Source organism: Phalacrocorax aristotelis, chromosome 12, assembly GCF_949628215.1.
Source record: "Phalacrocorax aristotelis chromosome 12, bGulAri2.1, whole genome shotgun sequence".
Lineage (NCBI taxonomy): Eukaryota > Metazoa > Chordata > Aves > Suliformes > Phalacrocoracidae > Phalacrocorax > Phalacrocorax aristotelis.
In genome coordinates, this window is record NC_134287.1 from 4738159 (window position 1) to 4766082 (window position 27924).

At 42.8% G+C, this 27924-nt stretch overlaps 1 protein-coding gene across 5 annotated transcripts in view; it reads left to right on the plus strand.

Moving 5' to 3' along the window:
• Positions 1-4569: 4569 nt before the first annotated feature.
• Positions 4570-27924, plus strand: part of TBC1D12 (TBC1 domain family member 12) — a 46417-nt gene continuing 23062 nt past the window's right edge. For 4 of the 5 annotated variants that reach the window (XM_075107307.1, XM_075107309.1, XM_075107308.1 and 1 more), the window contains exons 1-2: positions 5808-6807; positions 22763-22886. In XM_075107307.1, coding sequence (XP_074963408.1) covers positions 6011-6807; positions 22763-22886 — 921 coding nt within the window. In that variant the 5' untranslated portion in view covers positions 5808-6010. Of the gene's footprint in view, positions 4644-5807; positions 6808-22762; positions 22887-27924 lie in introns of those variants that run through there. The other variant, XM_075107311.1, reaches the window with a different exon arrangement.

Genomic DNA, 27924 nt, shown 5'->3' on the forward strand with positions numbered 1-27924 from the left:
GCAGATCACCCGTCTCCTCATTTGATATTCTTTTCCTTGAAGAAACATAAATATAAAGGAGAGAAGAAGGTTGGCTGGTGCTTAGGCCACTCCATCTACCATGGTACATAGCCCTGGCCAAAACAGTATTCTAATGATTTTTGGAGTCAATAGGAACATTCTCTTTGCTTCCCACACCAGACCTGTTATATGAAGAAAATTATTTTTAACAATTTCAGGCTTAGCATTTTCAGTAGCCCTTCTGATGTTAAAATTTACTGCTTTATTAGCAGTAAATGTCTGTGTTAGGGCATTCAAAATACAAAGCTGCATGATCTTGATGACAAAGTGCTAGTGATAAGAAAAGATTCAGGTGTTTACGTAGATCAGTTTTCTCAAGTTGTATTCAATATCACAGCTGGCTGGCCTTTGCATTGGGTTATATTAATGCTAGGGCTAGTCAAAAAATTCTCAGATATCTGGCCCTGAAGAGGAAAGATGGTTCCTCGTTTATGGCAAAGGCTCTTGAGGAGACTCTACCAGCATTTGATGAGCAGTCTAGGTAAACATAGAGTATTACTGCAAACTAGGAATGCTTACGTTAGTATTTGTTTGCAGACTTTGTCATCTAAATTCACTGTGCTAAAATGATGGTCAAGAGAATTATAGACACAGCCTTTTTTTTTTTTTTTGGTTTTGTGGTAGAGATCTGTCCTGACAGACCTTTGGACTTAACAGCTAGATAATTTACTAAAGGTGTTAAACATCTGAGGTTTTAAAAATTTCATACTAGACCTGAGCCCCCGTGGAGATGTCAGTTTGGTGGGGAAATCAGATCACTATATTCTGCATTTCAGCAACAGGTTCTTGTTCCTGAATGAATGCCTTATGATTTTTTCAGTACTGCCAGTAGCATTGTGTGAGTCTAGTTCTGCAAGGGCCACACACCAAAGTATGCAGAGTTCACAACCATGCATTTTTAGCACTGCTGATAGTGACCTTGTCATAAACGTTTGCAAGATTAGACTCTTTGCCTGTGTTCACAGCCTCCTTGAAAACAATTGCCTGGCTTATGTTATTGCAGGATATTCCTTATGCTTTAAACTTGGGAGTAAAAAAGGGTCTGTATCACTAAAATCCATAACTGGATGGGGCAACACAGATCAAAATGGAAACCAGAGCTACAACTAATGACCTAGAATTGTGCTAATTATGAGAGAGATGTGTGACATTTCCTAAGCATTCAGACCTTTGAAAGGGTGCAGTTATAGGCAGGGGCTATTCCTAATGAGGGGCGGTATTGAAAGCTCAGCTGCCAAAAACAGTCAAGGATGCAGACAGGTCTAGTTCTCTGTTGCTAGTGCATTTAACAACCAAGAAGGCTACTTCCCTCAGGCATCAAGCCTGCATCACTATAGCATGCTATAAACCCTTGGAACAAGGGGCAGGGTTGCAGTCCATGCAAACCCTAAGTAAGGAGTATTGAAAAGTCTTACATTGTTCCCTACATGATATTTTAATTGTAATCTCTTTGGAGTAAATTATTTATTTGTACACTGTCTCAGTGAGGACTTGTTTAGAAAGAAGTTGCGACATAAAATAATGAATCCAGTGAAGATGGCTTCCTTTCTCTGCCAATGACCGACAGTGAGAACAACCCAGCCAGATCCCTCTCACGTAGTTCCTGTTTCGTAATGTACTCTCTTGCTACCACCCCACAACTGGTACAGCACTCAGAGCTGACAGCCTTCTAAGGTAGAGAAGATAGTGCTGTCTTCTTTCTGACATCCAAAATGCCTGGAGTATCTTCTCCATAGCTGAGAGATTTTATAAATTGAGTTAGAGGTTTTGTTACTGCAGAAAAGTTTTTAGCCAAAGAAAGAGAACTCAGCTTCAGGTTTATGTAATGTGAATCAGTCTTTCTTCACAGAATCTTTTTTGGTAAAGTTGCCTCCTTTGTAAGGGTCACCTCAGAGAGCCAGGAGCACAAAAGAACTTATTAGATGTAAATTGCCCTAATCAGAGAACAATACAAAATCACTGCCTAATGAGATATTGACAATATTCAACTAGGCAGCTATTTTCTTTTCACTAATAAATTTTGCTATTTCTTATGTGAATATGTCGAAAACATTGGATACCAAGGCTCTCACTACCAGATCAGAACTATAGTATAAATAATGTCTTTGTAACAGTATCAGGCAACAGCACAGTTACTATACGGTGTGGTTAGGGTAGAATCCTGAGTTGCAGTGTCAGGGAGATAGGAGGTTCCGCTCTAGCCAGTCATTCCCAATCTCCAGTCACTGTTTAACTATCTTTCACTTGTGATGATTCAATTGTCTGGGGGGCCTTGCCCTACAATGAGTCAGTGTCATGATGTGCAATTTTGATTTTCTGAACCAGATGATTTCACAGATCCGCTGTAATAATTGTAACATGGGACTGCACTCTGGCAAGGCTCAGGATGTGTTCCTTCACTCCCAGTCCTTTCAGCAACCCTCCTCTTAAATTTCCTGGATTTTATAACTACCTGTCTGCTCTTTAGTCCCCACTTCTTCCCTGTGGATTGCTGACAACCCTCTAGACTCCAGATTACCTGCTCATCCTTTGCTCATCCAAGTCAGAATGACCTTCGAACATAAAACTAGTTGCCCAGGGGAGCACGCACTTTTCTGTGAATTACTGCCTTGACTTTCAGATAGTTGGCTCAAAGCTGTTTCATTATCAGCTATGTGTGAACTGTATGATACACATCCCTGCTAATCACATCTTTAATTCTTTAGTTCACTGAGGTATTCCTCAGGATCGAGCATTTCCGGAAAATACAATACAGAGCTTCAAAATCCTCATTCATCTCTAAACTCTATCCTACACGAGTGATTTAAAATCCAAAATATTATTTGGAAATCTGGGTTTTTAAAAAAATATATACATCAGATCGATCTGCCTCTCTAGCAAGTCCTAGAGGTGGAAAACAATGCAAATGCAGTGAACCAAGTGGTTCTATTTTGTGCAAAACAACCTGCTATCCTTTGGAATCCCTGGCATAATTACCAACCATCCCAGCTGCGCTGACTGAAGTAAGCTCACCATAAGCTAATCTTGTGTTACAGTCTCAGTGTCAGTCTTCATTTTGCTTAGCTTGTTTAACATCTCTACTGTTTTGCAGGTTCTGCATTAATTACACCACAGGGGGGGCTATTCAAGAGTGACACTGCCATACAGCATCCCAGGTGAACAGTGAACACTTTGTTGAACATGAGCACAAACACTATGGATTCCTGAGTGTTTCCTTAAACTTAAAATCCTCACTAGTAAAGGCAGACACATCCCTCGTTTAGTCCCAGTGCAGAATGAGCTCCTGGATAATTTCTACTTTATGGATTCACACTGCATCCACCCCTTCCTTATTTGCAAGGCATAAAGTGCTGCTGTGTTTCCACAACAATTCACTTCATATCATGTTATCCAGGGTAACAATGACTATGTAGATGTTAAGTGAAAACACTGTTGATCCCTTCTTACAGTGTATGAAGTCACCAATTTAAGATGGGTAGAATAGTACCAAGACTCAATTTTTGAAGGCACAGCCTCTACAATCCCTGTGCCTGCTGATTACTCAAGTACTCTTTGGGATATTCTGCTTGCTGCGTCAGTTTAACTAAAATACAACAGAAGTGCAAGGTGGATGAACTGCCTGCCCAGACCCATAGTCTGAAAGAGAATCCATAGCACATGCTACATGTAAACTGTATAGTCTCCTTGCACAGAGAGCCTCCATAGCACCCAGGATGTACATTCACCCAGCAGGCACGGTGATCATGACCTGGATCACAGTGGAGAACAGAAAACCTACCACCTTGATTACAGCAAAGACCTTAATTAAAAAGCTTTAGTTAACCGAAAAGCTTAATTAGTTCATGCTCACTAATGGTTTGTTTTGACCCAAGTAGCCTACAGGGTGCTCCCACAAGTGTAGCTGGTGTATCCAAAGGAGGGGTAATCCTGGCAACCTTTGCTGGGCATTTTTGTGAGCAGCTGAGGCCAATGGTCCTGTATCTGGCACAGCTGTAGCTGGATGAGGCTGCATGCCTGCTATCAAGATGGGCAAGACAAAAAAATCCCAAATCAGATTTGTTTCTTTTTCAACCTCTGAGATCCCAAGTATTTGCCAGCTACTCAGGTCAAAAGGGGTGAGATCAGATTTGCTTGGTACATGTAAAACACCCAGTGTTGCATGTCTGACCTCAGAAGTAGTTACAAGATGACAAGAAGGGGGGAAAAAAAAAATCACACACTTCATGTTTTTATTTATTTCTTTACTAAAGCAAAGCCCAGAAAGCTTTATATTGTAAAGTCCTAACATGAAACCGTAACACAAGGAAATGCATCAACTTTTTATTTGGATGACGATTTGCAGTTTAAACCTTTCTTTCTAAAACGCCCACAATTTTTAAGAAAAAAAAAAAATTAAAAGAGGATGGCTGTTCCTTCGCCGTTTCCATGTGGTGGGTGAGGTCTCTCTGGGCATGCCCCACTTGCCTGCCCTTAAAAGCAAGGACCTCCACAATGCTGCAGGGTCTCTGAAGGTGGAGTTACAAAATGGAGGGCTTCTCTGGCCAAGGATTTCCAAGAGAATGGTACTTCCCTCCTTACCAGCGGTGAGTATTTACTGTAGGATTACAAAAAGTAATCTGCGGGGTTGAGGCGCAACCTCTGGTGCTCGCCTAGGATGGGCAGCAGCCTGGTAGACCTGGTGTGGGGCCGATGTTGTTACTGCTGCTCCAGGGGCTTGAAGCCCCTTTGCCCTCCCTTGTGCCTGTGACTTGTGCACTTGCCTTGCGTCCTCGCTAGGCAGAGGGGGCTGGAACAGCTGGGTTTTCCCTCTGAGAGATGCGGCAGGGAACGCGGGTGCTGGCACCTGCCTTCCACGCGTCCTCCACCCGCCTCCCCGGTGTTAACCTGAGGAGTTCTGAGATCCCATCGTTGCTCTGGAGAGGATTCACTTCACGATTTCAAAGTGCCCATCCTATTTCTCGTTCCTCCCTCTCTCGTTCGCCCCCGAAGCTCACGTACGCCCTGTGTCCTCACAGGAGAGCCCCGGACAGGCGCGGGCGCTGCGCTGCCCGCCTGAGGCGCCGCGGCCCCCGGAGGACTAACGGCAGCCGGCCCCGCCCCCCCTCGCCGCGGCCCCCGGCTGCCTCCTCCGGTGTCCCAGCGGTGCCGGCTCCCCGCGGCTCCTCTGCCGCCCTCCCCAGAGCCCGCCCGCGGCCTGGGCCCCGCCGCCCTCCCCGTCCTGCCTCGCCTCCCGTAAGCGCGCCTTAGCCCGCGGTACCGGGCGCCCCTCGCTGCGGTTAAAGGTCTTTTTATTATTGTTATTCCCTAACAGAAAAAAAAAACCAATTGAAACTAGCGAACGCCCCGCGGGTCGCCCCCCGCCAGCGCCGGCGTCTCCCGCTGCCCTGGGGCTGCAGTGACCGGCCTCGCCGGGGTGTACGCGGCTGGGCAGTGCGGCCGCCCAGCTGCCGGCTTCGGCGCGGCTGGAGGGTGCTACGGACTCGTACGAGCTGGGCAGGCGGGCGAGGCCCGGAGCGCTGGCTCAGGTGGTGGGCATTAGCCGGGCCCCGGGGCGAAGGGGGACGCGGCGTGCCGGCGGAATGCGGTAGGCGCTGCGCGCGGCGAGCCTTTAGCTGGAATACGGTAGCGGGAGGGGCGGGGCGAGGCACCTCTCTGGCGGAGAAGATCCTGTCTAGTTGGCATCTCTATGGTCCCGGATGTGGTGGCGCCGGGGGGGCGCGCTCGCTCCTCCCGCCCCTCCTCTCTATGGTGACTTTCCGGGGGGAAGGGCCGCCACCGGCGCCGCGCGCCTGCGTGAGCCGGGCTCCCCCCGCCCCGAGGCCGCCGTCCCGGGCGCTCGCAGCGCCGCCGGTGCGGAGGAAGGCGCGCGCCCCGCCCCGCCCTCCAGCCGCGCCGGGGGGGGCCCGCGCCCCCGCCCCGCCGCTCCATCCCCGGGGCTGCGCGGCGGCAAATGGTGGGGCCGGATGATGCCGGAGGTGCGGGCAGCGCTGCCGTGCTTCCCGCGGGAAGGCAGGAGGAGGCGACGGCGGCGGCGGAGGAGGAAGACGAAGAGGAGGAGGACGGGGAACGGGATGGGAGCCGGGGCTTGAGCCGAAGGAGCGGCGGGCCGGGGCCGGAGCGGCTGCTGCAGCGGTACCTGGCGGCGCTTGGCCCCGCCGCGGCGGCGGGTGGGAAGCGGTGCCCGGAGAAGCCCGCCAACGGGGCCGCCTACGCCGTGGGCCCCCGCGGGAGGATGACCAACGGGGACGTCGGCTTCTTGCTGCCGCCGCCACCGGAGGAACCGCCGCCCCCTCGGGCCGAGCCGGGGGAGGAGGAGGAGGAGGAGGAGGAAGAAGCGAAACTGCAGAACGGGGGCTTTCTCCTGTGCCCGGCGGGCGGCGGCCCCGCGGGAACCGCCTTGGAAGAGCCGCTGAGGAGCTGCCGGCTGCGGGGCGAGGCGGAGCGGCGCGGGGGGACGGCCGGCAGCCCCCCGCCGCCCCTCGGCCCCGGGGACGCCGCCGGCAGCCAGGCGCAGGCCGCCCCCGGTGCGCGGACCTCCCGGGGCCTGGCGGAGCCCCTCGGCTTCACGGACGTGAACCTGAACTCCCGCAACACCTACGAGGTGAGCCGCCGCCGCAGCGCCCCGGAGCACTTGCCCCACGGGGGGGCGGCCACCGCCGCCCCGGTGCCGCCGCAGGAGCCGGCGGAGAGGGCCCGGCGTGCGGGCATCGCCGCCGCCGGCAGCAGCTTTGCAGAGTTCTTCACCAGGTAAAGGAGCGGGCGGCGGGGCCCGTACCGGCGGCCCACTGGTGTCCCGCGGGGCGCGGGTGGGCTGGGGCCGGGGCGCGATGGGGCGGGGTGGGCTGGGGGACCGCGTCTCGGCGGCCAGCAGTGTCTCGCTGCTGGGCAGATGATAAGCGCTTCCAACCCCGACGGGATCTTTTGCCACCCGGTAAATATCGCTGCAGCAGGAAAGAGGCTTCGCGTTGGACGTGGGGGGGATGTGGTAAAGATGCTTTTGCTGCTACGAACTACCGGGGCTTCAAACTGGAATTCGCTTTCTGTGCCAGAGCGGTTACTGTCTGAAGGCGTACTGATTAAAGGTGTACTGGTTAAACCGCTTGATGTTATTGGAAAATTGTTGGTATTGGAAGCAGCTTTTGGGTCATTCTGAGAATCACCCTGGAAGTTTAGGAGCCTCGTAAAGCTCTTGCTGCTTGTTGACAGCACAGATACGATTTACCTAAAGCGTTGTGCGGAAAGCTTCGGGGGCTAGGTTTTGTGCTCAAAATAATCGGGCTTCTGTTAAGTTGCTAGCGCAAAGCCAAAAACCTTAGGACATCCGGTTTTGTTACCCGGGGACCCTGTAGCATCGCTCGATCTTTAATGTACTCCCAGGAGATGCGTCTTGACTATAGCAGTTTATAGCATACTCTCTATTACTTTTATTCGCTTTGAAGAGGGGAGTTTAATTTCCAAATTTCTAAGTTTTTATTCACCAAAACCCTGGCTGTATCATTACTGTGTGACCGTCGCTCTGATAGCACAGTGGGTCTCCTAAGTGTTTTGAGAAGGCAGAATAAGATTAAATCTATTAACTGAAGAACTGATAACAGAAGAAGAGAGGCTTGATCTCAGGGCAGGGTCCCAAACTGAGAAAGAGGCTCCTTTTGCCAGCCCTCAGGAAAGGGGGAGGTGGATTCCTGCCTGAGGGTGAGGACAGTGGCGGTTGCGGGGTAAGTCTGATGCCTCCACTTTGTTTCAGGGATGGGTTGAGAGATGTCCTCTATTCCCACGATTTCCTATTAGTGTTCTTCCCTCCCACACTTTTTTTTGTGTTCCCCATGGTACGTGACTGCAGTATATTACTTTCCCTTTGCCTCATTACTTGAATGCTTTGACCAGTAACATTGGTACTTGCCACTTTTTGCCCCAGAGCGGAGCTTAATGACATTCTGGAGACTATTCCTCATAGAAAAGACTGAACTTGGTGTGTGGTAGAAGTTGTTGTCAGTATAAGCTGATGTTTGCTGTTTTCCGTGCAGGCTTGGATGATACATGGAAAGATGTAATTGCTTCTTTCCTGGCAAAAGCTATAGTGCTGACACCTCAGTGAAAAAAAAGGATTAGCCAGAGAGCCAATTTCATAGCCCCTGACTGGCCCAGCTGGCTGCACCTCCTGTATGTTTTGCCTGGTGAGCAATATTGGCTTCGGAGACTTTGCCTTCAGCTCTGCCATAAAAGTGTCTTAGTTACAGCTGATTTCATCTGAGCAGCTAAAATGAGATCTACTAATAAGAACCACTTTTACTGGTTTTAAAAAACAAACCCAAACTTCTCTTCCTTGATAGATTTGTCTCTAGATACATTAACACTAGGGTTTGTAGTCTCCATTGCTTGAAAAAGTGGTAATAAAATTTTCTTTTCATATTTTTTCGAGTAGTTAGTTCGTGTCTTCTGAATGATTGCTGATAATTTTAAACCTTAGACCTCTCACTTCTTTTAAACAGCTCAGATTCATTCAAAACTGGCAGTTGCTATTGTGAGTGGATTTTTCTCCAGCTCTTAGAAGGAGAAATACCTTGGCTCTCAGTAACGAGGAATCAAATTGTAAAAACTGCCCTGTGATTGAATGTTGGTAGCAACTGTACCTCTGTGTGAAGCTTCTCAGCACATGGTTGCTTGTATGTTTGAATGAGCACATAAATGATGTTGCTCCCCAAAGTTTAAGTTGTACTGGGTGGCCGTGTTCTATCAAGGGTACTTGCTAAGAGAGAACAGCTCGTTCGTGTGTTGTCAGAGTGTGTACCTGCTCCCACAGCGTACAAGAAAAGGAACTGGATGTGCTAAACACAGGTCACAGCAGTCTGGAGCACCTTATGGAGGATGTTCTGCACTTGTAACACTCTTTGTCCAGTTTACAAACTGTCTTAAAATTTGGTAGCTCCGATTGTTTTTTTTCTAATAGTCGTGATTATATGGAAAATCTTTTAAAAGGTGGACATTTCTTGCTGTTATTTAAAAACTGAGAGAAGGCGCGGGGGAAATCCTGCTGCCTGCAGTGTGAAAGCTTCATTGTTGTAACTGCCCAGTCAGCCAAACTGTTCGGTCATGGCAGATCTGGGTTAGGAGGCTGCTCTTTCCAGCTGCTTGTTCCCACCTCTTCAGTTATCAGACTTGCCTGCTTCGCAGTTCTTTGAAATAATCCGCATTAACTCTCTTCATTTCACTGAACCGGAGGAGAAACCGATGAGGTAGGGAGAAAAAGCGAGCAGCTGTCAACAGCAGCATCTTACCCGAGCTCTGTGACCAGAAGAGTGTCTGTGCCCTCGAGATTGTCAGTAATTATTATAAGATCATGGGAAAGTTTACATCAATGATAAATTTTTTGTGGTTTGTTGTGGTTTTTTTCTGTGGAGTTTTTTTTTGGTAAGTATTAGGTGTAACACTTGGCCCTGGGATGTGAAGTTGTATTTCTGCCAAATTATTAAGCCTTTGAAATCAGCGCTAACAACCTTTAACTGAAAATTAAAAATTTTTGCTGTCTTTTTGTTCTACCTCTTTGGTTTTTTTTCAGCATGTGAAGTGGGATGCCTCAAGTAAATCAGAGGTATGTGGAGCAGAGTGGTGTGGCAAGGAAAATTGTATGACTGTAGTCACTTGTCTCCACTGTGCTACTGTTTTGGTCAGAGTATTAAGTGGCTTCTTGAAAGTCACCAGTCACTCTCTTGTATTCCTGTGTGTGACTCTCAGTACAGGCATATATAGGCACTGTTCTTATGGTTTGTGGTCTTGCATAGCAGCTTACAAGTGCAACGCTCTGTTCTTGGTTGTTGGATCACTTTTGGGTAACCCCAGTGGATCGTGTTGGCTACAGAATGGTTCAGTGAGCAGGAATGTTGCATGGACAGTTGAATTAAAGCCATGCTGATTACCTTGATTGCAGTATGCTTTATCCCCCAGAGCAGCACATACGGAGCAAAGCGGTAGACCAAAAAGGGCAGGCAGCAGTGAGTATTCCAGGGCTGAGATGAAGCCATGGTGATTCTGAACCTCTTATAAAGATGAATTATACCTCATAGTTCTACGCTTATGTGCCAGGCATCTTCTCGGCTTGTGTAGATATTGTTCCTTTCTGAATTGTGTATTTGCTAGATAAATTTGGTGTCTGTTAGTTGAAGTTTCTCATTCTTGGGTTCAAAGCTTACTGTAGACAACAGCAGTGCTAGCTACTTTGTTGTAGTAAAGGAACATTTTCTCAAATATTTATTTTCCAGAATTTGTCTAACAAGTTTTCCTGATAAAATCCCAAAGAGCTTGATTCATAGCTGCTAATTCTTGTGGGTGTTTAGCATGTGCTGTGAGCAATAGGTGTAAGGGGTTGTAAGTATGGATGGTAGTCAGCACTTATACGCTTGTAAAAACTCTCTTTAGTCTTACCTTTCCTTCCTCACCCAGAAGGGTTGTGCTTAGTGTGCAGAAGTTTTGAAAAACCTTCCTCATGGAGATGATGGAAGATTGAAGGGAGTGAGTATGTGTAGGAACGAAGAACTGAGAAATCACTGAAGCCCACATCTTTTTCTCCCTCTTTGTAAATGCCATTCTGTGATTCAGTAAGTAGGTAGTTCTTCAAAAGCTGCTCATCATCTTGCTCCTACAAATGTCCTTTACAGAGACTGTGGAGGGCTGCAAAGAGGCTCACTTCCCTGAGTATTGTTACTTGTGTACAGGGTAATGTCTCTAGATCTGCAGTTTGTATTTCCATTTATTACTAAGTAGCACTTGAAGCTCGCTGAGCTGGGTAGGCATATGCTTAGTCTACAGTTGCCTCTTGCCAATGCTTAATACCAGAATCAATGTTTCTTTTTGTATACAAAGCTTGTCTGTTTCATAGATCAGCATGAAACTTCAGAGGATGTTCTGCCCATCTATGAGGAAGAAACCTGTTTTGTGGGGTTTTAGTCAAAACTGAGTGTCAGGCGGGGAATGAGCTGCGCTAGTTGCGACAGATCTTCTAAACCTTCTGTTTGTATAAAGATCAAGGGACAGCTTGATGGGACCACTTCACAATGCTTAATTTATATTCCTGTATTGCCTGTGCCTAATCTTGGTCTGCTCTTGCTGACATCCTGAGAGACTTGTTTGGTCTTAGGGTTGTTTTTTTTACCCTGTCCAGATAAGAAAAAGTAGTGCTTCTGACAGGTCAGGGAAATATATTGACAATATACTAGAAAGATAATTAGAGCTAAGGGGATACCACAAAGCTTCCCCCCGGAAATTGTGGGGCACCCTTTTGTCTTTGTCAGACCTAGTTTTTTTCTTTCTCTAAGCAATCTTGTAACTTCAGTGAACAAGTGGATAATTATAAATTTGAATTAAAGCTGACTGGAGAAAGTAGGCAAGAGACCTGGAGCCCAACCTCTGACTAACTTCAAACAGTATTTTTTCCTGAGTTAGACACATAATTAACTTGCTGTAAATATGAAAAAGCATTCATATTATCAAAATGAGAAGCTTCTCTGTAGATTCTTCATTCATTGTTCACTGGGAATTACTTATTTTATCAAGTTGTGTTGACATGTTCACCAGTTTCTGGCTTTCAGTCATATGTAATGAATATAATGACAACTTAAGTAAGGGTAATCTCCAAAGTAAACCAAACCGTCAGAAACTTTGAAGATGAATGCTCAGGATTTTTCTTTATGTCCCAACCTTTTAATAACTGTGTACATAGAAAATTTAACCCTAATTCATAAACTTTTTTAAATAAAAAAGGTCAAGGAAATCCTCTGCGCATCTAAAGTTCCTCTCACAAGTGTGGATCCTACTGTAGAAAAGAAAATCTATATGGCAGCAGCCTTGTTTTTAGTACTGTACCAGTTCCAAGCAGCTCATGAAAATGAGCAAGTCCTCAAAGTCTGAGTTGAAAATGCTTGTCTGAGAAAGGTTTGTTCCCAGGCCTCATGATGTATAGATCTTAGTTTTGTGTGTCTGAAAAACATTAGCAATAGCTGTTTCACCATAAGTATGTAAGATGCTGTCCACCTGTGTTATCTTGGCTAGGAGGTCTGTTGCATAGCAAACCAAGGTTAAATTTCAGGTGCTCAAGCACGGGAATCACATGCTGATTTAACTCTGGATAGGTATCAGGTTGCTATATTGCTCCAACTTCTGTCTGCAGCCTGTCTCTGTTTTTTTTTTCTCCTAAAAACCTGACTAAATAGATGTCCCTTCTAAGACCATAGAGCCACATGTATAACTTATATCAGTGTAACCTACCCAAAGTACTATTAGCAATTTCTCTGCTCTCTTTAGTAGACAGTGTAATATTCTACATTGGTACAGGTATTTGCACTGGGAGTAGAATAATCCTAATAGGATTTTGCCTGAAGTAAGTTCTCCTTAAACTAATGCTGTAGTTCTGGGGGGGTGTTTTGTGTGGGTTTTTTTCAAGCCAAACAGCTGAAATTGCTGCTCAGTGTGTAACAAACTGATGGAGTTATAGCTTGTTTTGCTGAGGAGTGCCTTACAGGGGCTTTAAACCTAACCTGAAACCATTTTGCAGAGACCTTTTTCATTCCTTGGTCTCTTCTGCCTATTTTGTGTCACAGAATTTCTTGCAGACACAATATGTTGAGAGTAGTGTGACAAAGGGAATGGGACTTCCCTTCTGACTAGGCGACAACTAGAAGGAGGATGTTTTACATGGAAAACAACAACCGAAGGAGGTTGCTTTAATCACAGCTGACCTCTGAGAAAATCATAGTTTTATGCTTTTGCTCTTCTGGCTGTTCAGTTATTCATTAGGCTATTTAGTCTTGATTTTTTAAGAGTGGAAAACGAGTTTAAGGGTTTTGATCATACTTCATTCAGATGGATGCAAAAATTTTTATTCCTTTTCAGTTTCTGGGAACTGCTGAGATGTCAGTTTTTTAACCCTTATTGGTAGTCTTGTTCAGCTGGGAAGGGACTAGGTTTGTTAGACTGGGTAGTAGGCATTGCTTTAAGCTGCTTGACCTCAGATGGTGCTGTGCTTCTCAGCCTTTTTATTATTGCTTTCTAAGGAAGGGAAGCTTAGGCAGTTACTGCCTGATCTCTCTAATACTGCAGCCTTTTAGCCAGGTTCAGTCAAACTTCTCCAAGACTGAGAGGACTTGAATATAAAGATCTTAGAAGTTTTTGAATGCAGGCTGAACATAAGGAGAGCCTGCAAAAGACAGGCTCTGCTAATTTGGCTCTGTATTTGCAGAAATCGGTCAGCTGTGCAAACTGCCTGCAGAGCATATTGCTTCTGGTCTGGCACTGGGGTAGCAGTGTGAGAGGTGGATGGATGTTGTGTGGGTGAACTAATGATTTCTATTAGTAGGAAACTAGTTTTGATGGTCATAGATGAGTTTATACTTCCAGAACTTCTGAGACCCAAACACTCAGACTGGTGTTCTTGTAAATGCCTTTCCTCCCAACTGAAAAGAATACCTGTATCCTATGGGAGAAAGATCTTTGCAGTTTTCCCTCCATTATTCTTCAAGGTACTCCTTTATCAAGAAGAAATAGTATTCAATTTTCACTGTTATATTGGTAACTTTTATTTAATGGGCTCTTGGGTAAGTGAAAGAGTCTCTCTTGATCAGGTGTTATAATAAAAGCTCCTTTGTTGGCTCCCCTTGCCTAGGGCAGTTCCATTGATCAAAACAAACTTCCTGAAGGCCAGCTGTAGGCAAACCGGAGAGAACAATGGAACTTCTGTAGCCCTCCTGCCCCTGCTAGAACCGCAGAAACCCATTCTTGCTGCTGCTGCCTCTGTCGCTGAGGTCTGGTTTGATGTGCTGAGAAGGGTGATTGTACTTCACGCATCTTAATTGTGCTCCAAGAACAGCAAAGAGTTGTTGATGCCAGCTCCTCTTCTTTCTGTAGCAGGGGAAGGTTGGCCCTGGCCGTGTCTCAGACCCTGCAAAGCCCAGTCCAATCTGTATTGTTTCAGTTGCCTAATGTGTCCATTAATGTAGGATCTTGTCTGTCTTGCTGCTGGGCAATAATGAAGCTGTTTGTATGCTGGATGTCAGAATGCTTTTTAAAAAAAACAAAAACCCCCAACCAACAACAACAACAAAAAAACCCCAAACCCCAAACACATGAACTGTTAAAGGTATTTGGGTGGTTGGTAGCTGTGAAATGGGAAGCAGTGGAGATTCCAGTGCACAAAGTATCTCTGCTTTGGGTGACTGAGGGAGCTGGGAGTGTTTGGCCTGGAGAAGAGGAGGATGAGGGGAGACATTATTGCTCTTTACAACGACCTGAAAGGAGGTTGCAGCAAGGTGGGTGTTGGTCTATCTTCCCAGGTAACAAGTGACAGGATGAGAGGAATAGCCTCAGGCTGCATCAGGGGAGGTTTAGATTGGATATTAGGAAGAATTTCTTCACTGAAAGGGTTGTCAAGCACTGGAACAGGCTGCCTGGGAAAGTGGTGGAGTCACCATCCCTGGAGGGATTTAAAATCTGTGCAGATCTAGTGCTTAGGGACATGGTTTAGTGGTGGATGTGGCAGTGCTCGGCTAATGGTTGGACTTGATGATCTTTAAAGGTCTTTTCCAATCTAAATGATTCTATGATCCTAGCTTTTTGTTGTTGTAAACTTAGGTGTTTTGCAAGTGGCTTGCTGTTCCTCGAATTCTGTAGGCAGCTGAGTGGTAGATTGGGGAATTTCTTCCTTGCTTTGTAAAACACAAAGCCATGAGGCAAAACTGGAAGGAGTCAGGCTTTTACATATTAATGTATCTGTCTAACAGATCAAAAATGGATTCTTGCATTTTGTAGTATTTATGCAATTTATCACTGAAGCAGTGTCATAAAATATATTGTGAATTGCTAACCACAGCAAAAACCTGATACACTGAGTGGCTACAAAAGTAGTATAGTAGTACTTTGTAGTACTACATTACACAGTCAAGTAGTCGACAGGCGCCCTGGGAGCAGAAGGGAGAAATATTAAATGAGGTTTAACCAGGCTGGTCAGAGTAGTAAAGCGTCACCAACTCCTGGGACAATCTTCAAAACAAAACTCTGCCCCGTGTTTGAACTTACGGTTCACAGACTTGTAGGCTGTTTTAAGGGCTGGAAGTCTTTCTCTCCTTTGCCTTGAAAATGTGTCTCTCATAGGAGCATTTGGACTATAGATATAGTGACTGCCCTGGTAAAGCTGGTGATTTTTTGCCTTAACTGAAAGTGAGTTACTACTAGAACAGTTTTAGGTAGTTTGCTTCATTAGGTTCTACTGTGAGATAGCTTGGTGAGCTGATCGAAGAATTTGCTGTTGTCAGGAAACAAAGGGAATGTTTCTTCTCTGCTTCTGGTATTTATTTGATCCTCTGTGAGCTCCTGTAGCTCATCAAGCTGGGGAGTGAAAAAATGTAGATAGCTTTCTGTGGGATTAGTGAGGTGAACTGACTTGCAAGGTGTGGAGAGTCTCGGAATTGATGCAGCAGAAGGCAGTGTAAGACATGACTGGTGCCAGGAAGAGAAATGGGCTTCCTCTTAGTGGAACTGAAACAGCTTGGCTGTTATGTGCATGCGTGGGAGGAAGGGCTCTTATTCCTCTAGCATTGTTTTGCTTAAAGTATGTTGCTGGTTAACCAGCTGTGGCTTTGGAGCAGATATTCCTGGCCATGCAAGAAACAGCAGAACATCTGTAGTCAACTGGTAGAGATTCTCCATGTCTTCCAGCTGTGATCTAGGATTTTGATTTAGATTTTGTGGGCAGGTGACACTTGGTTATTATTACAGAATATTGACCAGTGTTTGGTGTAGTGTCAAAATAGCTGCTGAACTGCCTACTTAAATATGAAGATAACAGAATAGTTTGGCATAAGGCTCTGTTTTGCTAGTTTGCTCTGAAAAGTAAAGGTGAGACCACAGTGATTATCTTCCTTTATTCTTGTACTTGAGCATTCTGAAATTTAACCGTATCTGTTACATGTGTTTGCTTGTTTACATGTGTTTTGGAATGCTTGAGCCTCTTTGTAAAGCTGACCTGTGCATGAGCTCTTTAAGAGTATAACGTAGACTGTTAAATACTGTTTTCCAGTAAGTGTTCTGTACAGGGTGTTCTGTGATATTGCTAAACTCTTTCAACTCTTAAAACTTCCCAAATGTTTGTGTACCTGTAGTAAAACTGTTTTTCCAGCAGAGTCTGTAAAGCCACTTTGGGATTGGTATCAACTAGGAGGTTGAGCTGCAGGGATGATCTAATTTAGTCTTTTCAGCGCAGTTCCAAAACAGTTGTGTTAATCTTTGTGTCCTCTCCAAGAGGACAGAAACTTCCTTATTCCCTGCCCCTCAAGCCTTAGCAGCTACTCCTTGATAGTTCATTAGATTTCAGGTAGCTGAGGCTTTAGTTGACCCGTAATATCAATGGAAATGTCATAGTTTCACTTAACAAAAAACAAAAATAATAATGCAAGCTTGATCTTGCTGAAGGTGTGTGTTCTCCTGGTTAGGATTTTTTTGTTTTCTTATTTTATTTTTCTTTTAGGAGGAGGGGGAAACCAAAAGCTTGCTTGTATAGCACTTAAGACTAGTTTTAGAGTATTACAGATGCAAACATTGAAGTTCCTTTGGAGACGGTGGTTTGAGATACTCCTCTGGTTGTCTTGGTGTGGAGAGAAAGAAAGTATCTTTTGCATGCTAAAAAGGTGCTGAAACTAAAAACACCCTGTAACAGATCTGTGTTTCAGGGTAACAAAATTTAAGGAGAGGCTGGTGTCTAGCTTCTCCTTGCATCTTCCACCATGTTGCTACAAACTGTAAAACTGGTTGAGTCACCTCTCCAGTATAGGGCAGAGCTTGGAAACTTATGCTTGGAGCAACTGTATGAATGTATTGAATCAAAATAGCCTGACATTATTCTGAGTTATTGAACCTAAAAATGCAGAATGTGTAATAAACTCTAAGTTTACTATTGTGTTGTTCTAAATCTCCATGTTAAGAATTTTAAACCAAACCTAAAAACACTGGGATGCTAACTTATAAATTAAGGTTGAAATGTGAGGGTAAAGGGTGACTTGAAAAGTATATTGGTAAAGTAGGAGGCATTTGCTTTTAGTATTTTTATGTTTATGTCACTTTTCCAGGCATAACTAATAATGTGAGAAAACACTTCTGAGCATGTGAAAGTGAGCAAATAGCCCCTCGACAATGTCAAGTAATTAAAATCGAAAATAATGGAGACACCCTATCCAATGGTCTAAGAATGGTATGTTCAGAGTATGTGCACTCTGAGCATACATTGTAACTTTTTGGACACTTTTTAATCAATTCCTATAAATGGTGTACTGTATATAAACAGTTTAAAATGTAGAAATAGAGTAGTACTTTTGTTGCTCTGCAAGCTTTGGAAGTGGCTAAGGAAAAAGCTTTGCTTTTCCTTTTAATGGTTCATTATTTATGCTTGGAGTTGAGTTACATTTGTTTCTGTATGTAAATTATTGAAAAGTCTTGTTTAAAGCAGAGGAGCTTGTCTATAATCAAGCAATGTTTTTTCTGCTGCTATTTCCAAATTGTTGCACGTAAGACCTTACAGAATGGACAAGGCTTGAGTGTGAAGAAAAACTTTGTTGTGTTCTTAAGCAGCTTTTGCATTTTACACATGGTAAAAACATGCCAATGTGAACGTAATAGTTCTTGTTATGTACTCAGTTATAGTCGTGAAGGAATATGGAATTGCAGGCTTGTGGGGTTTTCAAATTTGTGCAGACTGTTCTGAAAGTATGGCTTTAAGTAAAAATGATTTATTTTAATGCTGTACCAGTAAAAACACATCAGATTTCTGAAGTACTGTTTTCTTTTTCCTTTGTGGTTCTAGCACAATTCATACTCCTGCTTCTCCACCAGGTCAGAATACCTGTGCTACCGACCGACTGCCTTTAGTCCTGTAGCGTTCCAAGCTGGGGCTGGCACTTCACAAGTGTGTTGAATGTATGGGTTGAAAGTCTATAGGTTACAGTTTTGTGGAGGGAGTGGGGATGAGTCAGGATCTATATCTTGTTTTAAAGCTAAGGACTAAGGGCAGATACGGGCTTGTGAATGCTGGTTCCAAGTGTTATTGTTAAGAATGCTGGACTCAAAGGGGATTTTTAGGGGTGGAAAATGGGAAGTAAATAAAGTTGATGGCTTCCAATAGTGCATTACTATATGTCAACAACATCAGAGCTCTGAATCATCAGAGATTATTCTTCTGGTGGGCTTCTTTGAGGCTCAAAATTAAGATTGGAAACCCAAGGATGTGCATTTGGAGTGGGAAGGAAAGCATCTTTAGATTTTTTTGGGATGCACAAAGCAGTGAAATAGATCTTTGAAAGAACTGTAGCAAAATGACACCTAGCTTGAAACTAAATTTGAGTTTGATGTTTTTGGTCAAACAGAAGACTGTATGGCAAGACTGCTTGGCCTTGTGGAAAGGTGAATCAGTTATACCTAGGGGCAGAGTGCTGGAGTTGTATCTAGCCTGGTGACTTTCCTACCTGCTAATGTTCCTGGCTGCTGCTGTTCAGAGCACTTCAGCTTTCTTTGAGTGGCTGTTGTACAAATAGGGCAACCCAGTTTTCTAGTCTGGTGTTGGATGAAATTTAAGATCAATCTTACATTAATTCTCTAGTATTTTCCAGAAACTTTCTCTAAAACTTGAAAGTCTGTCATCCTCTTGGGCTGGCATGTAGCTAGCTCAAAAAGTGCAAAGAAGTTTTGTGTTCAGATTTGATGGTGGTGTGGAAGGCAAAACCCCAAAGAAAAGAAAAGGAAAAAACCCCAAACCAAACAAACCAACAAAACAAAACCCCAAACAAAACAACAAAAACCAAACCTTTAAAATATTGAGTTCCACCTATACTATACCTTTCTGAGGCTTAGTTCTAACTGCGTTCAGACACCAATTTATCTTAAACAGCAACAAAAATGTGATTTGAAAAGCAAGAGCAGAGTGGAAACAAGTAGAACGTCACATTAATGCCACCTGTGGAAATGGTGAACATCTCTGAATTACCGTACCATCAGTACGGTGAAACTCTTGCACAGAGTGCTGTGGGCACAGGCAGGAATAGTTGAAGCAATCTTGTTAAATAAGGAAGAAAACTGCCACTTGTAGCTGTTACTACAGCTGTTGTAGTTGCGTTGAGTGCCCATAGGTTTTTGTAATCCAAACAATGTTAGGAATAGATGTCTTGGTATGTGCCAGTAACAGCTTCTTATTCTGTAGAACTTCAGTTACTTTTCAAGCTCTTCAGTGCACCTACTGAAACGTTTTTGAGTGTCATTTGAGAGAGTTAATATGCGTTCCAGTGTGGTTTTATAAAACTAGTAGGGGAAAAAATCTTGCAACTTTTCTGCTGGACTTTTGTAAACCAGAACTTAATTTAATGAACTAATTTAATACTTGTATTCCACAGGTCCTTTCAACAGAAAGCATTATTCAGTTCTAAAGTGTAGGCTGCTTTTTAAGGAGTTTTGAAGTTTTCAAATGGATTTTGAGATTCTGTACCAGAATGCTACTGGCTTTTCAGTCCCTCTCAATGGATGACTTTTTTTCCTGGGACAAGTGAAACTCATGAATATTCTAAGCAGCAACAAATATATGAAATCTAGTACGCTTCCTGCAATTCGGTGAATGCAACTTGTAAGCATTCACAGATGCTGTCCCTTAACAGGGCTTTTGTAAGGCTTTGCTGTTGTCAACAACATATCAGATGTGATACTATTAGCTGCCAAAACAATGTATTGAAAGTGTCCTTCCATCTTCAGCAAAGCTTATTTGTAAACCTCCCATTAATTTCTCTTGAATTAGAATTCCTGTGTGAGGTTTATTCTGACATAGAATAAAGTTTGACTGGCTTTTTGCCTTCACAAGGAACAGACTTCAACGAATATCTACTCAATAAAAGTGAAATTGTATATTTTCAGTCATGCATTTTAAAAAGCGAAACAAGCCTTTGCTTAATTCAGTACACCAAATAATATTAAAAACACCCACCAAGATTCATTATGGTGGGGACTACATTCTGGATGGTTTGTTTGAATGTTATATTTGTTTTTTTTTTTTTTTTTTTAAATTTTAAAAATAAAATCTTGTAAGAGCCGTGAGTATGCCTAAATCTTTTGTACAGAAATATTAATTAAAACCTTCTGTGTGTTTACATGTTTTTCCTTTTTAAATCCACCAGCTTCCTGGTTAATCATAAAACAGCACTGATACAGTGGCAGATTGCCGTCAGTGTTAGTCGTACATCTCTTCAGCTTCCACAAGTGCTAGAAGCAATAGAGTTGTGGGTAATCCTGGTGGCGTTCTGTAGTATGTGCAGAGACCGGATGGTTGTTGCTATCCACGAAGTCAGAATGCACCGTCTATTTTGTATTTTTAGAATGGTACTCCAGAATGTATCTTCCTGCATACCTGCTTTTGGGGAAAGAAGTCTCCTCCAATTAAGTTTCAAATGTAGGTGCTACAGCAGTTGCAGATTTAGGGCAAGACTATAGTTTAATACTTAGTGTCATATTGGTCTTTAGAGTACTTGTCTTGTTTTCTTGATTCTTTGAACACCCGTCCTTCCCTCCTGAAGGCAATATAAGGCACTGTGAAAGGTGTCCTGTACTTCTGAAACGAGCTTTTGTTATTTACATAAACACACTTTTTGCATCTTTTCTTTTATGGGTGGACCAGGTCATTTCACTAATGGAGTGCACTGCTGGGATTGACTGAGGGCAGTGTCTTCTAGAGATGTCGGTATCATGGCTTGGCTTTTCCATCAGCCCCTCCTTCCAGGTCAGGTGTCAGAAGTCACCAGTTTGGTGTTCTGGGTGCTTACTTCGCTTCCGCAGGGACAGATATTGTAAGTTTCTCTGATGGGGACAGAGTTGTGGGATGCATGGATCACGACCAATGCTTACTAGAACACCTTGTATTAATTAGGCTGTTATTAATAGCAACAGCTTGAGTCCATTAATGGCAGGTAACTGTTCATACAGTGCAAGCAATTATTCCCAACCTGCTTACTCATTGACTGGGTTGGAACAACAGCTGGGAGTTCTCCACGGAGCAGAGGGGTATACTGATGCACCAACAGCTTCTATGTGGGTGTTCAAAAAACATCTCTCAAGGTGCTCTCTTTCATCAGGTGTGTATGTAACCCCATGCTCCCTGCCCGCCTACAGCAGCTGCTGCTTTCTTGAATTAAGTAATTTTTTCTTTCTCTTTTTTTTTGTAAACAAGCTGTTGTTGATTGTAGTGTGCGCTGGTGGCCTTGGAGAGACTGAGCAGAGTCTTGGTGTTCTGACTTTCTCTGTTCTCCTGGATTCCACAGGACTGCTAGTCTTGAGTTTACCAGTTCTTGAGAGACTTCCACACTTTATCTGCATCTACTTCTACTCTGCAGCTTGCTGTTTTCTGGTGGCTAGATCTTCAGCTGCACACAAGTATCTGTAGAGTCTGCTCATGCAGACTTGCACAAAGGGATTTTGGTGACAGGCTTGTTTCCCAAATAACAAAAAACATTCTGGGAACTGAAAAGATAGTTTGTAGTTGAAAGCTATACAACGTCTTACAAACACTATCAGTTCTTAACTGTAAAACTATGCTGCATGGTCAGAGACCCTGACAGTGCTGGAATTTAAGAGCGATTGTGCAGTTTTCAGACAGACTGTGGTGGTTGAAGCCTACTTCTATCTGGGCAAGGCCAAGAGACTGCTTTCTGTGCACAAATGTGAATGTGTTCAACCTGAGAAGGAAATGTGTTTTAAATTACAGAAGATGCTGTAAGTGAAGAATAAATCTGGGGATCTCTTTCCAGAGGAAGAGTGTGAAAGTACAAGGTTAGCTAGTCAGCCCTGCACAAAAACTTCTTCCAGTAAAAGTGCTCCATATTCTGTTGGCTCAGGGGCCAACTTGTAAGCATCCTGAGAAGTAACCTTACATACTACTCTAACTTTTAATCCCTCTGTGTCTTTCGTAAGTTTTTGGAAAGTAATTTTCCAGTGTTCGGAATAAATACACTTCTTTCATTTTCAAAGCACTTACTCATAGTGTGCTCAGTGGGAGCTTGTGATCAGAGGCAAATAGTACAGCCGTGTACCTAGAGAAATGCTTGCTAATATGATCTTGTGATGGTTGGCTTTCTAAGAAGTAACAGAGCAATTCAATAATCTGTCTGTTCAAGTGTAATTGCTTTAGGCACTGGCAAAGGTTATCTGCTAAACTGAAGCTGTGTGCATGTTTCCTGGTTTTCTAGTCCATGTTATGAAAGTTGAAGGTGTGAAGGTTACAGAAAATATTAGTAAAAGTAGTAGTTTCCCGTTTCTTTCTTAAATATGTACTTTAGACAGTGATTTCCAGCTGTTTTCTTTTCAGCCTCCAAATAGCTCCATAAGATACGCTAAAACAAACTCCAGACAAAAGTCTGAGAGCTGTTGCGTGCTGCTGACTTATGTTTAAGAAAGTGTCCAGTATGACTAAAAGAGCTCTGAGACTGCATAAAGTAGTTTAGAATTCAGAGGTAAAAGTGGGTGTTAAGTACAAATATTAGCATCAAAGCACCTGTAATGAAAGCTGTTCCCCTTCAAGTTAATTATAAGAGAAAGCTAAGGTAGCACACTATGCATTTGCTGAGCAGAAAGTCTCTACAGTGGTGAACCTGGCTTAAAGAAATGTAAGTGGGTTCAAATATAATTTGTTTTCTCTTTTCAGAAACTTTTTCACTAAAAGGACGAAGGAACTCAAACCTGCTGTCCAAAGTGCTCCTGGCTGGAAGTTATTTGGAAAAGTCCCACCCAGGGAAAACTTTCCAAAAGATTCCAAAATTATTCAGCAGGTGAGTAAACATCACACAACTCTAGATACAGAACTTGTAAAAATTAATGCATAGGTATTGCAGTTCTGTGCTGTTTGTTATCTCCACGTTGTTACTGGACAACCGTAGAGTGCTCTGGGAAAACTCTTTTGAGGCCTTGTCTAAAGAATAGCAGTTACTGAGAAGGAGTTTGAATTTTATGTACTAGACAATCTTCAGTAAACATCAGTGCTTATAAAAGTGATACATGTTCAACAAGAGTTTAAGCTGTTTAGGTCAAAATGTCAGAACTTGTATTGATACTTCTCAAAGTTTCGCCTTATTCAACATGATGTGCTACAATTTTTTTTAATGGTAAAGTGATTGTGAAATACTCCAGGCTTACTTTATGAAGTTCTGAGTTACTTCTGCCTGTTTTGTACAATAAAACCATAGTCATACTTGCTTACTCAGTTTTTCTTCAAACTAGATGTTGATCTAGTAAAATTTATCATCTTAAAGTGTTCTTGGATATTCTAGTGTTACAAAACTGATTTTTTTTTAATTTAATCTAACTGACCTTTCCATAGTCCTTCTTGCCTGGAAGACTTACGGTGCGGGTAAATTGTGACAAATTGCTTAGAATTCTGAAAAATGTAATCTTGTTTCATTTAGACTTTTAATCTTACTCAAGGTATTTTTGTTTCAAAGTAGTACTGTAAGTTCAACTTGTTTTGGAGTTACTGGGGTGCTACAGAAAGGTAATTGATTTCTTTCCTCTGCTACCAAGTTGCACTTCCATACATTTGTTCCTGCGGAATCTGTCTGCCATTTTATTATTATTTTATCAAATTAAATAGTCTTTAAACACGAGCAATTGGTAATGTACCATTAACTTCATGTTAACATGCAATCCTGAAGTTGAAAGTTTTGTTGGCCTGAGAAATGTGAATGTCCCTTGTGTTGGTGAAAGCAGGAACTTGAATCTCCTGAGAGCTGCTTTCTTTGTCTCCTTTCTCAAATTCCATATAAGCTGATGTGTTTGGCAGATGCAAATAGCTGTGAATGAAGCAGTGTTCAGCCATCTTCTAGAAAGAGCTTTGTGGTGAAAAGGGCCTTTAGGGAGCAACTAAAGTGAAAAAGGAGAGATTATTTTTGAAGGACTTTAGTGTAATGGGACTTGTCACACAATGAAATGTAGGAAAATTATGAGATTGCAGCAAGTGCTATTTACTCTGAAGTAAACTGGGTGCTTTTTCAACATTTTCAAATACAATTTTCCTTACTGAAATGCTTTCCCTTTTTGGGTGAGAGAGGGCAAGTGTTCTTTCTCAGTTTTCTTGCAGATGAATGCTGTGGGCCTTGTGCTATGAAAATACTGTGGTAAAAATCCAGATGTCTCTTCCGTCCTGAGAAATGGAGAGTGCACAATGCTACCAGTCATCTGCTTCCCATTTTCTAGTAATGAAGATGTTTGTTCTGGAGACCAAGTCATAATCTGCAGAAGTAGTCTTATTTTCTTATCCTGTTGTCCCTTAGTGACTGTTTTTCTTTTGAACTTGTAGCGTTCCCATTTTTTTTAAACTTCTCTGAAGTGGCAGAAAAGCAAATATAATAAAACAGTATATTGTCTTTAAACATGATTGAGTTGGTCCTAGCCGCTAGTCATGTGGTTTGTGTCAAATGGTTGCCAGATTAGGGTCACTATTGGATTTGTATAATCTTGAGTAATGTGTCTGTAATAGCTAATATTTTTAGCCTCTAATTTAGCTAAAGCATGCATGGTCTTTAGATAAAACATCATGATACCCAGTTATCAGGGAGGGATCCAGATTGATATACTTTGCACAGAGTTAGATCTACAATACCTGAGAATCTCATTCTTAAATTGAGAGGTGACCCTAATGTCTCCATATTTAACATGTGTCAGATGTCTTGCATGTGTGTTGAAAATTTACAATATAGCTCCGTGTACATGTGCCCTTGCAGAAAAGCCAGCGGTTTTTTTTTCTCAAAAATGTTCAAATTTGCAAAGCTGGCGATGGGTTGGAACAAATACAGGCACGCTTGGTTATTGAAGATCAGTGGCAAATAGCATCTTTGCTTTTGAATGGCTGGCTGAAGTCCCTAGGCTAAATTTCTCACTGTTACAGGAGATGAGTGTAAAGAATATAGGCAAGAACGCAGTTATGAGACCCTTAAGAAGTTGACAGAAGTATGATTAGAGCTTACTATGTTCTGTTCACAAGCAATTCTGTGAACCTGGCAGAATACTTCATATCCTACATGAAGTGTCTCTACAAACTTCCACACTGACTTTCTAAATTGAAGTCAAGGGATCAGGTGTGATCTGAAACACAAAACCTGCAATTTTTTCCCCCCAGTTTTTTTAGCCATCTGTGGTCAGAACAGTAGCTACTCACTGTTTACCAGCTTATGTAAATGAGCTGCTAGGTGTAAGACTGTGCAGGTAGAATGGGCTTCAGCTGTGGGCAAGCTGCCTGTAAGGGAGTTTATGGGAGTTTATTATTAGCAACAAACCTTGCTGTCCCTGAACAGCTATTTCATTCTGCATGGTTGGACACAAATTTCTGTGACTGTACTGATGCCAGTGGCCAGCTTTGGGAGGGTGCAAATAAACCCTTAGTTAAGGAAACTCATTACTGAGTCAGCATCCTGCAGATGAAAAATGCAATCTTAAGAAGACCTTTTGCAGGAAAAATTAACTCATGACAGGAAAAACTTTGTAATTAATAGAAGGAGGAAGTTATTTGGGTACGGGAAATACTTATATCAAAGGTTTATGGCTATATTGTGGAGCTTAAGGGACTTCCCTATTAGTAAAACAAGACAAAAATTGCATCGATGTAGATTTATAGTCAAATGGGTAGTAGAGCTCACATGCCCTGTTTCTCTCCTGGCTGATGGATGCCTCCTTTGTTTTGGTAAGGATGATGTAGTAAACTGATAATTATGTTTAAACGAATGTTTGAGGCTCCCAGTCACTGTCTATCAACTAGACACTGCTATATATGCCTCCGCAGAGAAGTCAAGTAGTAATTCTAATATCTTGAATAACTCCCAATAAAATCTGGAAACTTAGTTTGGGATACTGTTTCAGACAGTCACGCTAGCCAGCTCTGTCTTCAGAGACTGTCTAATGAATATTACTGTAAATAGCTTCTTTGCAAGTTTCTTAGCCTATGTAGAAGATGAAAAATATTTTTGTCGAAAAGCAGCCTGCGGGGCTTGCCTGGCTGGGGAGGTGGCGGTGCCCCCTGCAGCTGTGCCGCCATCAGCATGCTTTGGGCGAGATGCTCGAGCTCAAACTGGGTCAGAGGTTGAAAGTTCTTGGCAGCTGCATCTCCCCGCTCGCAGCTGCTGGCATGCTCGGCTCTCCTTGGATTTAGAGCTGCCCAAGCAGGATGTGATTGAGGCCAACTCTTTTGCTGGACATCTCCCTCCTCTGGGCTTCCTTCCTTCACTTTTTTTGTTTTTAAAAAAAGGAAAATAGCAACTCCTTAGGACTGCAAATGTTGAATGTGTTTGGTTTTAGGAAGCGTGCCTTTTTTCGTGAACTGAAGCTAATAAAACTGGCTTTTATAAGTAGTATGTGGTATTAATGATCAACCTGGTAAATTCTTTTTCGTCTGTACAGAAATCTGCTGAAATATTTTAGTACTTAAAGCAGTAGTTGACTGAAGAGCAAGTTCTGTTTAAAAATGCAAGCTCAATTTCTTCTTTTCTTTTTGTGCTTACGTTAAAGAAAAGAGCTTTAAGTCTATGATCAAAATGATTTTGAATATCAAGTCATTAAGTTTAGCACTTGCTTTTTATTAAAGCAGTCTTGAATACTTTTTATTAATTTGTATAAAGGAGCATGGTGATTTTTTCTTAATATGCCCAAATTAAAGTAAATTCAAAATATGGAAATACACATTGCAAGATAAAGAAACGTAAAGCACGTACCAAATTCACTTTGTCAGCAGTTTTAACAAAGTACTGTCAGTGATGGCCTTAAAAGGGGGGAAGCTTTTCTATTTAAAACTGGCACACCATGAAAAGCTTGCAGTGCAGTTAGAAATGATTACTTATTCACAAGTGAAGCCAAGCAGTCTTTTCCAAAAGCTGTCACCTTGCGTACAAACTGGAAAGTATTAATTATAGACAGTCCTTTAAATACTACCTCTGATTTTGATGACTGGGTGACTGTCCTACAACTAACCTCTGAAAAATATTATTTTTGGGTGGCTCTGAAATCTTAAAAACAAAAAGTAAAATACTCTGCTTGAGGGCTAAAAAACAGTGTCTTCACTTGCATATTTTTCTGATGTCGATATCTCCAGTCTGAAATCTAATGGCGAAACTGCATTCAGTGAAGCAGCTCAACTCCTGTGGTGTCCCAGGGACAAAAGTTCTCAGAGGTTTCTCTTCAGAGGAACAGATAATTTTTGAATTGGTTTTCGTATGACTCAGCCCTTCTAACTTGCAATATTAACTCTTCCCTCTAATCTTCGTTGTTTCAGTTTAACAATGCATGAAGCTCCTAACGCTTAAAAAGCGCATATGTCATGTTTGTCAACAAATATAAGGATTTGCATATCTGAAAGAAGTAAATAGAATGCTAGATCCTTTTTTTCATGCGTGGTTCGTAAGCAGATAGTTATCTACGTAGAGGTCATTCATGTTGGCTTGTTTTGTTCTGCTGGAGAGAAGTGAAAGGCAAGACTCCTACCTGTTTAGCACATATAGGTAGAAATACTTTGGTAACAAACTGCCTTGAAACCAAGACAGGCAATAAATAGGGGTATTGGGTCTTGCAAGGAACATGTAACACCTGAACAACAATTTGCCTGCTAGCAGCCGTGAGAAGGCTGTGACTGTAGCAGCCAGATTCTCAAGAAATGTCCGTCATCTTTCTGGAGTCACACATGTAGTTAGTAAAATGCTATGCTAGAGATTAAGTGTTATGTTGAAGCCTTTCAAAGACATTTTCTAGGATTTTAGGCTTTTGCAATGATTATATCGTCAGTAAAATGAAATTGGTAGGATGTCAGTGAGACAAATGTCTCTCCTTTCG